At 59.3% G+C, this 12,790-nt stretch overlaps 1 protein-coding gene across 1 annotated transcript in view; it reads left to right on the forward strand.

Moving 5' to 3' along the window:
- The first annotated feature begins 2,015 nt into the window (after positions 1-2,015).
- The window catches only part of KCNQ4 (potassium voltage-gated channel subfamily Q member 4), a 52,896-nt gene continuing 42,121 nt past the window's right edge, over positions 2,016-12,790 (forward strand). Inside the window, exon 1 of the mRNA XM_058553825.1 lies at positions 2,016-2,443. Within this exon, the coding sequence (XP_058409808.1) occupies positions 2,130-2,443 (314 nt within the window). The 5' untranslated portion in view covers positions 2,016-2,129. The remainder of the gene's footprint in view (positions 2,444-12,790) is intronic.

Genomic DNA, 12,790 nt, shown 5'->3' on the forward strand with positions numbered 1-12,790 from the left:
ATTTCCCAGAACACACCCAATTTCAGATATTCTGGGTGTTGATAAGGGCAAGCTGGATTCAAGCGCCATTTATGCCACAGAAGAGCCTCAAAAAGACCCAAGAAACACCCCCAGATCCCTTACAACTGCTTTCCTTCCCACCATTCAGTCCCCAGAACTTAGGCCCACCTCCGATGACCCCTGATTGACAAAGCCCAGACAGGCAGTCCCCCAGAGTCTGGGAGGGTACTGCCACCTATCTAGGGGTGCTAGCTTCAGCCCATAGGGAGAGGATGGGTTAACCTAGCCCCAGCATTGCATCCACAGCTGGGGTCTGGGGTCCAGAAACCTTCCCCAGCTACCGGTGAGGACGGGGCATAACTTGCCCAGGGGCACCAGGCTCTGGCCCTGGGTGCACCTGGAGCCAGGAGCAGCAGGAGAGATTCAGGTCAGACCTCAGAGGCCACCCCTGTTATGCAGAGGGAAAAGGGTCACTATCGGGGTAGTGGTGTGGGCCGGCTGCCAAGCCCAGCTTGGGGAACCCGCAAATTCCTGCAGCCCCCTCCCTGCCCTCCCGCAGCTCTGCCTCCCTCCATCTCTGAATGGCGCTCAGCAGATCAATGTAGCCTTTGCTGACAGCTGAGACTCGAGCTCGCCTTCCCGCCCCCTCCCTCGCCCCTCCCGCGCAACTCCGTCCCCGGAGATCCTCCCGGAGGAACCGGGAAGAGTTTGCTGCGGAAGCACTTCACCCCGGGCCAGGGCCTGCGGAGGGGGCAGCTGGTGTGGCCGAAGCTTTAGGCAGGAAAAGAGGGAAAGATGATGGGGAAACGCACATGACCACTCCGTGGGCAAGAGGGCTAAGGGAACGAAAGGGCAGCCCCCTACGGCTACAGCTAGAGGGAGGGGAGGCACCAAGAACTTTCCAGCTGGAGAGGGAGTCCTGTGGGAGAAAGTCACCACCTTTTTGGGTGGGATTCTGTGGGGCTATGGGGAGGGGGATGTCCAGCCCACAAGGCTGGCTCAGAGCTCACCTCGCAATATCCATGAACGTGGCTCCCTGACCTGGGAGCCAGGCGAGGGAGCCCTTCAGACTGGGTTGGCAGGGAGCAGGCCCCTCAATCAGAGGAGATTCTTCTTCGGGGTAGGGTGGCCTCACTGGGGGGCTCTTCGCCCATCACGAAGAAGGGAAGCTCGTAGATGTGGGGAAAAAATGGACACACCTGCGGCCCACTGTGCTACACTCATTCTACACACCCCGCACAACGTGCAAAGGGCACGACCCGAAGGGGTACCCCTCATCGCTTACACTACCACTCCCCAGCAGGGCCCGGACTCTGCACACACACCTTCACACCCATCCGCACCCTACCCATGACCCACACCTCCAAGGCCTCGATCCCACCACCTCGCAGACCCACAGCCACCCACTCCGCACACACAAGCAGACACTTCCGCACCCACTCACACCTAAACTCCACAGGACGCCGAGTCCCGTCCACGACTGCGGCCACTACTCCACGCTCCACGCCGCACTTTCCACAACCACACACGAGGCGTCCCACCCCCAGCCCGGCCCTCGGGTCTACACAGCCCCATGCAGCCGTGCACGCCACTGGCACCAGGCCAGCCTTCCGGCCCCGTGCGCTGTCCCCGGGGGCCGCCGCCACGCGGTCCAGTCCCGGCACCAACTCGGCGGCCCGCGCGGCCGGTGTGCCCTACCCGCCGCCTTCTCCGCGCGTCCCCTCCCTCCGCCCGGCCGCGCTCGCTCCCTCCCGATTTGGGAAGGCGACCGCGGGGCGGGCGGGGGCGGCGGGGGAGGGGCGGGGCGGGGGAGGGTGACATGTGAGCAGCGCGCCCGCGGCAGGTGGAAAGGCGAGCGGCATGGAGCGCGTAATAAGAGAGTTGGAGTCGGAAAGAGCCGCCCCAGTCGCCGGGGAAGCGGGCGGTCAGTGCGGGCTCCGGCGGCCCCTAGGCTCCGAGCGTCCGCCCCCGGCCCCGGCGCGGCCCCGGCCCGGGCCCTAGCCCCCGCCGCCCGCGCCCGCCCCGGGCCGCCCCGCCGGCCCCGGGTCCGAGCCATGCGCCGCTGACCGCCCTGCGCGCCCCCACCCCGGAGCGTACCCGGGCCCCGGCCCCCCCGCCCGGCGCCGCCCATGGCCGAGCCCCCCCCGCGCCGCCTTGGCCTGGCCCCCCCGCCCGGGGACGCCCCCCGCGCCGAGCTGGTGGCGCTCACAGCCGTGCAAAGCGAGCAGGGCGAGGCGGGCGGGGGCGGCTCCCCGCGCCGCCTCGGCCTCCTGGGCAGCCCCCTGCCGCCGGGCGCGCCCCTCCCTGGGCCGGGCTCGGGCTCGGGCTCCGCCTGCGGCCAGCGCTCCTCGGCCGCGCACAAGCGCTACCGCCGCCTGCAGAACTGGGTCTACAACGTGCTGGAGCGACCCCGCGGCTGGGCCTTCATCTACCACGTCTTCATGTGAGTTTGAGACCCCGCGTCTGCGCCGCGCCCCCGCGCTCCCGCCCCGCGCGGCCCCTGCCGGAGCCCGGGCTCCCCCGGGACGGCGCCCCGCCCTGGCTCCGCCTCCTGTACCCCATCCCCGCCACCGACCCTCATCTCTCTCCTCCCAGGCCTGAGCCCGATTTCTGATCCCCCCAGCCTAAGCCTAAGCCCCATGTCCAAGTCCTGACCCCTGCTTGACCTCGCTTCCGACCTCCCGCCTCAACTTATATGCATCTGATCTCCAACCCCTGCTCCTCTGTTCCTGGTACTCCCCACACCCAGCTGCTTGTCCCCATCCTCTCTGCAGTCTGGAGCCACTCAAATGGGGCTCCCCTTTTCTCTTTCTCACGTCTGTCTCCCCCCACACGCTTTCTCTCACCTTCTCCCCAGCTCTGTAGCTACAGTGGGCTCCCACCTGGGCTTCCCTTGGAGATGCGCCTCTCCGGGGACAGCCTCCACCCCAGCCCAGGACTGGCCCCCGATTGTAGGTGTTTGGGGGTCCGGGTGAGGCACCTGGGCCCTGACACTCGTGTGTGCTGTCTGACTTCTCTGAGTCTTCACTCAGTCTTCCCTTCCACCCTCAACTTCCCAGGGGCAGCAACGGCTGCCCTGCCTGTCCTGCCGGGTGGGCCGGTTAGCTTGCCCAGCTCGCTGGCCACTGCACCAGGCCTGGTCTGGACACTCCAAGGGAAAAAGAAAGAGGAGAGGGGTAGATTTAGAAACACTGCCGCTGCAGGGGCGGGGGGCTCCTCCCCTTCCCCAGGCTCCTGCAACTTTCAAAAACACTGACCCTTCTTGGATGTAAAGAGTGAATTTTGGCAGCTGAGAGCTCAGTCTTGGGGGATGGCCTGGCCCAGCTGGGAACTTGAGAGGCCGGGCGGCTATCAGTTGAAGGGCTCGGCCTGGCGCTGGGACGTTCAGAGGTGCCTGAGAGAGACCTCTGGTCCCTGGAAAATGTGCCACTGTTAATCTCTTCTTGCTGCCTCCAGAGAGGACCCTCTGGTCTTGGGGTCTCCTGGGTGGTCCCCTTGCCTGTCTACCTGACCGTCTGACAGTCCTTCTGTTTGTCTCACTGTCGCTCTGCCCAACTGAGTTTCCACCTGTGTGTGAGTCATCCTGTCTGTTCATTTCTCTGTCTAACTGTCCGACAGTCCTTCTGCTTCTCTGTTTCCATCTCTCTCTTGGCCTGTCCAGTTATCTGTGTGCCTGTCTGACCACCTGTCTATCCGCCTGTCCACCTGACTGTCTCACTCTTCTTCTATTTGTTTGTTTCTACCTGTCTTTTGGTCTGTCTTCCTGCGTGACCTCTGGTGCTTGCTTGCAAGACTTTGCCCTGTCCTCAGTGGGCCCGCAGAATTTCAGAGGTGAAGGAGAAGAAATGCTGGTAAAAGAGCCGCTGGAGGGTAGCAGAAGAGAACTTTCTCAGCCATGAGGCTCCTGGGGGTGCAGCCTCGACTTTGTGTGGAGACTCTGGCTGGGCTGGGACAGGGGCCGAGAGTTGAAATTGCTCAGGATGTGAGGTCAGGCTTAGGGTCAGGGTCAACGGTTAGGAGGAGCCCAGCCCCCAGTGCCCCCTGGGAGGGCCTGGGATGAACATTTTTTGCTGCAGAGAGGGCTGTTGGAGTGAGGAAGTTTCCGTGCTGGGGTACCAGGGATGGTGGAGTTGGGGTGAGGGGCAGGGGACTGCTAATTGAGTGGCGCCCTTGCCCACACTGCAGCCTGGGGTGCCCAGGAGTGAGACACTCCACAGAGAGCAGCTGCATCCTCCATGGGCTCTTCTTGGGAGATGACTTTTCCAAGGCAAGGCTGGGCCTGAGGAAGCCAATAGGGCTCTGAGGTGGTGTCCTTAGTCACCAGGCCTGGCCTCTCAGCCCCCACAAGGGTCACTGGAGGTGAAGGACCCACCTCGTGTCCCTTGGCCGGCCACTGTCTTCGCCTTCTCTGGAAGGGCATCTCCTTCCTTTCCAGGAGCTAAATCCTGTGGTACCTTTGCCCCACATCCTGCCCTTTCTGGATGCCAGGAGTGCCCTGGCCAGGGGCAAGCTTGTTCTGACCACTTGTCCCCAGGAGCCAGGGCAGAGGCATCTCTCAGGAGCTCTGGGGAGGGAGATGCAGCATGAAAACCTCCAGATGTTTAAAGATTTCAGGGAATTGGTCATCCACCTTAGAGGTCAGAGGGGGCTGTGGGGGCAGGATCCCCACCTCTTGTGTGCTGTGTGATCTTGGGTTGATCTCTGAGCTTTAGAGCTGTAGGCTGTCAAAGTGGGTAGAAATCCCAACCCCGTGTGCCTCCCTCCTGGGTGAGGTAATAGGTCAGAAAGAGCTTGGTGAGCTGCAGGGCCTCTTGAAGCATGGAGGATGGATGTCATTATTGGGGCTGCGGAGGGGGCCTCACAGGAGGCCTCTCCTGTTCTTGAAGAGCTCCAGATGTGGGGTTTCTTAGTCACTGCGGAGTCTTGGGTAAGCCAGGAAGTGCTTCCTGCTATCGGACTTCTAGCCCTACTGCTGCGCTTTTAGTCAAATCCTTCCCCCGCTCCCCAGTGGCCCTCAGAGGCAGCCCAAGTGAGGAAAGTCCCATGTGCACAGTTAGCTAGGACCCCCTTTCTAGAGACTCCGGCCCTGGTAGGAGGGGCCCCAGCAGAAAAGCATGGAAGGGAAGGGCTCAGGAAGGAGGGAATTGGGGGGAGCCGAGTCCATTCACCCCAGGAGACACCTCCCTCACACCTGCCAGCCAAGTCCCCACGCAGAACCGGCACCTTTTCTGGCACCGAGGTGTGGGAGAGTGCCCAGAGGACAAAGCGAGATCCACCTCTCCTGCCGGAGCTGCGGCCTCTGGGAAGTAGAAATGGCTGATTCCCATCTTCTCTGTGTTGAGATCCAGAATGAGGAACTGCTGGCACCTGTCCGAGCTCTCCTTCTTCTCTTTAGGCCCTAGGCCCTAGCCGCCTCCCTGCCCCCAGTCCCTTATGTAAGCATTCAACCCTTCACAGCCCCTGCTCTCTGAATTTTGAGAACACATTACTGCCCATCCCACTTTTTGATCCTTTGAGGGGAATGCTCACCTCCTTACTGCACCCTCTCACAGGCCACCCTGGCCTCGCTTTTGAAGTCAGAGGGCCGGAAGGGGCTGGTCCAGAGGAGAGCCTCATCTCCCCCCATCCTCCCTGCAACACTCTGTTGCTCCCAGCCCTCAGCTGCCCAGCGAACTTTCTCTATGTAAAGGTTTACGCTCTGTAAACATCTTCTGGCAGCCTGGCCCCTGGGGTCAGAAGCTGTGGGAATAGGGAAGGAAGGAGGTGGCGGCAGCTCCTGGGGCCTTCAGACTCCTAACCCTGGAGCCCGCTGAACTCCCACCCCAACCATCTGAGAAAGAATGTCACCTGGATTGGAAATAATCCTAGTAAAGTGTACCCAGAGCCCTCAGGCGTCCTCCGAGGTGGGTCCTCACATTTTGACAGCCCCATTTTGCTTATAAGAAAACTGAGGCTCTGGAGACCCAAGTCACAGGGTAAATCTGTGGCAGATGCAGGACCAGACCCAAAGTCTCTTGACTGCCTGTCCAGGACCTCCCCTGCTCCCTGCGGCCACCTGCTGTGGCTCTTGGAGTTTGACCTGAAATTTCTGATCATGCATGGAGCATCAGCTAGATGCCGGCGCTGTGCTCAGCACTCTATAAACCACCCTCACTGTGTCCTTCAACAGCCTGGTGAGGCGGGGGCTGTCATCCTCCTCATTTGACAAATGGGGAAACTGAGGCTCAGGAGAGGTCACCCAGTTAGTGTGGAGGAGGCTCAGCCCAGTGCTGGGTCTGGCCCAGAGCTGTCCTTCTCCTGAACCTCAGCTTCAGGCAGCACCCCAACCCCAGGCTCCTCAGGTGCCACACTCCTGTGTGATTTGTCTCTCTGTCCCCAGCACCCAGGCGCAGGGGGTAGGCAGTGGCAGGATTTTGTAGAATTGAGTGGAAACTGCCCAGCTTCACGCAGTGCAATCACACTTGTGTTGTACACGGCTTTGCTCAAGCACACATCCCCCTGCTACACGCCCATCTGTCTGTCTCACGCATGCACTCGCTGCAGCTTGGACGCCCATGCCCCTGGATGTCACAAAGGCACGGGCAGCGTACATCCAACTAAAAGAAATCTCATGGACAGCTGCTGCTACCTTTTCACTGACTTCACAGACGCACACCTGGGCCTGTGGCCCCAGCCCAGGCCCCTAGGACAGAACAGAGTTGACCCCACTCCTTGAGTTTTCCCCCTCACCTGTCCACACCGCGGTGCTACCTCTGTGTATTTGTGCATCCGCCTTGGAGGGCAGCCTCAGAGCCATGTGGGAGCCAGCCGGCTGGCTTCCTAGGACGTTGCTGGCCTTTGCTCCCCCTGAAGGGCCCTCGGAGATCCTTCTGTCCAGCCCTGAGGTGTACTGCTGGGTACACCAAGGCGCAGAGAGGGGCAGATACTCGTCCAAGCTCACACCTGGCGAGTCGGTGGTAGAATGTGCCAGGAACCCAGGCCTTCTGCCTCCCAGATCAGGACTTCAGATAATATTTTCCTCACCCCAGCCGATAGGGAAGACTGATGCCCTGAGAACTTGGCCTGTGATGGGGAAAGTCTCAGAGTGTGACCCAAATTTTTTGTGCTGCTGTTTTTCAGTCCCCCTCCTTTTGTTTGGTCTTTGTAAGAAGGGGGTGAGTGGAGAGACCATCCTGCCAGCCTTCTAGCCCCCTCCCTGCCCCTTACACCCTTTGCTCTCTCCTTCCCCAGTTCTCCTTTGGGGTCACTGGAGCAGGTCAGATCTCTCATTGTCTGCTACCCCACCCCAACTCCATAGCGCACTCATTCCTTCCATTGAGGAAGCCCTGCTGAATGTCTGCCTTCAATCCCTACTGCTGTGGAAGCTTGTGCTCTCACAACGTTGGGGCTATTAGCGTTTGAAGAGGCGATTATTCTTGGGCTGAGGGCAGCACTTTGAGTGAGTGATTGATTTAAGGTTCTCTGAGGCAGTCGAGGGAGCTGAAACTGTCTGGGGAGCAGGGAGAGAGGAAGGCTCTGCAGACCGGGCCAAGGCCCTGCCCCTGCCCCCAAAGGAGGCTGCAGGGAGCCTCCCCAGACTCGGAGCAGCCAGCTGGAGGTTTCCCACCCACTTCCTCCCCTGCATGGATGTGGGTCTTTGGCCAGGGCCCTCTTGTACCTTTGGCTAGGTCTTGACCTGACCTCTTGTACGCTGGGGGGCCCAGCAGGGAATTCTTTTTTTTTTTTTTATAATTTTTATTTATTTATTTTTCCCCCAAAGCCCTAGTAGATAGTTGTATGTCATAGTTGCACATTCTTCTAGTTGCTGTATGTGGGACGCGGCCTCAGCATGGCCGGAGAAGCAGTGCGTCGGTGCGTGTCCGGGATCCGAACCCGGGCCGCCAGCATCGGAGCACACGCACTTAACCGCTAAGCCACAGGGCCAGCCCCCAACAGAGAATTCTGAGTGTCTGACCTGGGGCAAGTCTCATTAACATCCCTAGCGTGGGAGTTGTGGGGCTGGAGTGGAGGAAGAGGGGGAACTTTGCATTTCTGTAGAGGCTGTCCCACAGGAGGTTAAGAGCACGGGATCCGAGTCTGACAGATGTTGGTTCATTTCTGGTTCCACCCTTAGCAGTTCTGTGTCCTTGGGCAAGTTACTTAACCTCTCTGAGCTTCAGTTTTCTTATCTGAAACATGGAAATAATAATCCCCGCCTCTAGGACTGTCAGGGCTGAATGAGTTAAGGCACCCAACGCTGTGCTGGGCACAAACGTTAGCCGTTGTCTGTCATCATCACCGTCACTATTATCTGTTGTTATCACCCTCATTCTCCTCCCTGGGGAGAGCTTTGACGGCTGTCCTTGGCTCAGCATGGGCACTGTGTCGGTGTGCCCAGGAAAGAGTGGGAGCTGTGTTGCCTGGATTGCGGGGTGAGCGGCTCTGCACTGGGAGCCGGAGGATGCATCTTGTGGACTGCCCAGGAGCATCGGGGATGTGCCCCGCCCGCTGCGAGCCTCTTCCTCGCATCTGCTCATTAACCCTCCCAGCCGTTGTATCAGGCAGCACAGTGTATCCTCATTTCGCACTTGGAGAAAGTGAGGCTGGTGAGGGGACGGCACCCACTTGCCCAAGGTCACACAGCCAGTGAATGGTGGCACCTGGACTCCAGCCTGAGTCCCTGGGACCTCGCTGATTCTCCTTTTTTGTTGTTGTTGTTGAGGAAGATCAGCACTGAGCTAACATCCGATGCCAATCCTCCTCTTTTTGCTGAGGAAGACTGGCCCTGAGCTAACATCTGTGCCCATCTTCCTCCACTTTATATGGGACGCCGCCACAGCATGGCCTGACAAGTGGTGCGTCGGTGACCAGGATCTGAACCGGCGAATCCCGGGCTGCCGCAGCGGAGCGCGCGCACTTAACTGCTTGCGCCACAGGGCCGGCCCCTTGCTGATTCTCTCCTTCCTTCACCTGACAAGTATACCTAAAGAGCATCGACTCTGTCCCAGGCCTGGGGAGGCAGAGGATAGACCGTGCCTGCGCCCTGCCTGGGGGAGGGGCAAGCCCAGTGAGGAGGCTGCAGAGCCTGCCCTGACCACCCCCCTCTCCTGCCTCCTCTCCCAGTGACTCGCAGAGAGGTCTGGCTGAAGGTGTGAGCGTGTCCGTGTGTGAGTGTCAGTGGGTGGCCGAGGTGTGGGCCTCATTGTCAAACCCTGCAGGTAGCCTGGCCCCAGGGAGGTGGAAGTGGAGCCACCATGCTCAGGGGTGACAGCCAGGGACCCCTGGGAGAGGAGGGCAATCCCCCACTCTCTCCTGAGCACAGCATCCTGGGGAATGGGGACAGGGAATTCTCAAGGGGATTTGGAGATCTCAACACTTCCTGGGAAGTTGCCCACCCCCACTCCTCCCCAGTCCCTGAGCCTCACTGTTCCCCTCCATAAAATGAGGCTGAACAGGAAAGTGGACCACTCAGGGCTGCCTGGCTTGGAGGGACTCTGGATACATGGGAGGAGCTGTTGTCTCAGACCTCGAGTTTTGTAGGGTGGGGGGTGGGGAGTTCTTCTTCCAGCACCTTCTCCCTGGGCCCCTCAGAGGACGGGGCAGCACTTAGAAGAGCACCCAGGAGGCTGCCTGCCCCTACCTGGGGCTCCAAGGGGCTGGGAAGAGGGTGCTAGTCAGAACTCTGGGGCCCCCATAGAGCCCCTCAGGACTCCAGGCTTTCTGGGCAACTCTGTCCCTAGGGCAGGATCTGCCTGCCCTTGGGGGTTGGCACCTGGGAGCGGTGAGGATGGAAGGGGCAGCCCCAGGCAGCAGACTAATTGGGCTGGGAATCCATGAGCAGCGCCTGAGGGAGGCAAAGGGAGCCTGCAGCTCAGCGATTCCTTCCCTCTTCCCTCTCAGAGATTAGGGGAACAGTGGGTGTATCAGGGTCTCCTGCCTAGGGGCCCTCACAGTCCCTGCAGGGAAATCTGGGGCTCACTTTCTTCTCTACTCCTCGGACATCTAGGTCAGGCAGGTGGGACAGGGGGACAGCTTGCTGGAGATAAATGGACCCACTGAAGCAGGAAGGATGGAGGTCAGACAGCAGGAGGGACTGACTGTCCAATAACCAGGAGGTAGAGTGAGATTCCCTGGAGTACTCTTTCTAAAGCTTGGGAACTCATGTCTAGCTGGGCTGGACAAGATTTACTCTGCTAATTATCCCTGTCAAGCAAGTGGCACCCGTCCCTCACAGTATGAAGGAAGGAGAGTAGATAGAGCCTGCTCCCTTTAAGCCCAACTCTGGGGGGATCTGGAGGGATCAGATCAGGTACCCTTAGGCTTTTGGGGAGGTGGTGACAGACTGCCTCTCCTCCACCCTTCCTTCCCTGCCGCTCCTCCCTGGGAGCTCAGGCCCGTCCAGGTCACCGTCTTTGGGTTTATTTTTTGCTGGGCTTGGCTTTCCCCTGGGAGGGGAGGGGGTAGGGAGAGAAGGAGGGGAGAAGGAACAGCTTCGTCAGCACAATCCCAGCGCCTCTGCTCCTGCCCTTCTTGGCTCTGCTGCCACCCTCTTCTGGAGGGACCAATCTTGGGGACAATGGGGACCCAGATCCTTGTGGGACCTCCTCCCCTGGGCAGGACCAGCAGATCCGGAACAGGCCTCTCTATCCTCATCCTTTCTCCATTCATCCTGCCACAGATCATCAGAGCCAGAAGGGCCTCAGAGCTCAAGCAGCTCACGGCTGCATTTCACAGATGGGGAGACCGAGGCAGGGTGAAAGGACCTGATGGCCCAAGGACACGGCACACGTGGGGACTTCTCCAACACCCCTCCTCAGTTGTACTGGGAGTTGTACTGGAAGAATGCTGCCTCCCAGTCTGTACTCCGAGGGAAGGGAGCGGCCCTGATTTCAGCCACTCATCTAATTTTCCGACCTCTGGGGATTGGTGGCCGTCTGGTGGGAGAGACAGAGGACGGGGGAGGAGAGTGTGACCTGTGGCCCAGCAGAGGGAGGGAGGCTCAGTCTGGGGATGCAGTGAAGGCGGAGCGAGGTTGTCAGCCCCCTCCCCCCTGCCCTTTATCCCCCTTTTTGTTAAAAAATAAATTAGCCCTATTTTACAGATAGGGGAATTGAGGCCCAAGGCCAACATAGCTAATAGGCTGTAGAGGAAGGATCGGAACCCAGGCTGTGGCTCCCTGGGATGCTGCCTTCTGAGGGTCTGAGCCTGCTGGGCCCTCCCTTCTCGAACACACCTTCCCTCGACTCTCTTCAACCTGCCTTTCTGGCTCTTCCCTCTTGGTTCTGTCAGCAGCTCTGCCTCCTCTCTCTGCCCCTTGAATGTTGCGGCTCCTCGGGCCTCTGTCGTGGGTCTTCCTCTCTGTACACAGTTTCCGTGAGGGGGGGCGTCTCATGCACTCCTGCCATGTAGGGGGTCACCTCTGTGATGACAGCCTCCCCCTCTGCAGTTTTGTCCCGGAGCGTCCTGTGTAGCTGCCTGTGGACGCCTCACCTCCACACCCCCTAGGCACCTCAAACTCAGCATCTCTCTGCAGACCTACCCTCCTCCCCCCAGTAGTGACTCCCCAACCCCCAGTGCCCAAGTCAGGAACCCCCTTCCTGAAGCATCGTTTGCTCCTTGACTAAGAAGCAACTTGTCCCCAAATGTGCTATTTAATGCTCCTGGTGTTTTTCTTCTGCCTCAAACTCCCTCCCCTCTCCCACCCACCCCATCATCTAGCGAACTCCTATTCATCCTTCAAATCCCAGTTTGAGCACCACCTCTTCTTGGAATCACTCCCTGCCTACCCCACCCCTGGCTCGATTGAGGGCCCTTTGGAGCCCCCACAGCTCTGCTCACCCACCCCTATGTGTTCTGTGCTCTTCTGTGTGGTGGGGGTTGAGCACAGTGCGTGGTTGGTAATTAGTGAAGGTTTGCTGAGCCAGGGAATGAAGGTGGCGTTGAGGCCGTGTTGTAAGGATGAGAAGGGTTTTGTCAACTAGAGAGAAGTGGAGAAAGGACCCTGGGCCCTCTGGCAGGCGCTGAGCTGGAAGCTCTTGTGATTTTTGTCCTGAGTGCACTCCGGGGGGAGGACATGGCTAGAGCAAAGGCTTTGAGCTGGGACTCTCTTCCTCTACCTGCTTTGCCCCAGGACCTACAGAGCCTGGTGTGTCCAGGGCCCTGAAGGTGGGGCCTTGACCATCAGGCTACGGAGGTGGGCTCTGCCCTGTGGGCAAGGGGGAGCCATAGGCAGCGGTGGGACAAGGAGGCACCACTGGCTGGGAACCAGGGCTTGACCGATCTCTTCCCAGGAGCTAGTGCTCTGCAAACACTAGGCCATTTAGTTCTCCAGTGCCCCTACGTGGCAGGCACTATTATCGTTCCCATTTTGCAGATAGGAAACTGAGGCTCAGAGAGGGGAAATTATGTGCACCGAATGACGTAGCTCCTCCATGGTGCAGCCAGGATTCGAACCCGTGCCTGTGTGACTCCCCAGCCCAAGCTCCAAATGGTTCCCAGACACGTCAGCAGACTCGTGGTTTTCAGTGGCCTAAGGCAAAACCAAGGGAAATAAGGACAAGGTGGTGACTTTTCCATAAAGCTAAATTTATTCCATTTAAAGGACTGTCTTTTAGCCTGAGATTATGTCCTTTCTTTTATGAAATGATAGGGCTGGGAATTTTTTAAAAATGTTCTTACTTGGCAAAATAAAAAGTTGACAACCTTATGCAGTCCCCAAAGTGTTTTTGAAAATTTTACCGATGCGTGAAATGCCTGAGTCTGGGCGCCAGCCTGCCTCCTCCCTCCCGAGCTCTGGGGCCAGAAGTGGGTG

Source organism: Diceros bicornis, chromosome 13 (genome assembly GCF_020826845.1).
Source record: "Diceros bicornis minor isolate mBicDic1 chromosome 13, mDicBic1.mat.cur, whole genome shotgun sequence".
Taxonomy (NCBI): domain Eukaryota; kingdom Metazoa; phylum Chordata; class Mammalia; order Perissodactyla; family Rhinocerotidae; genus Diceros; species Diceros bicornis.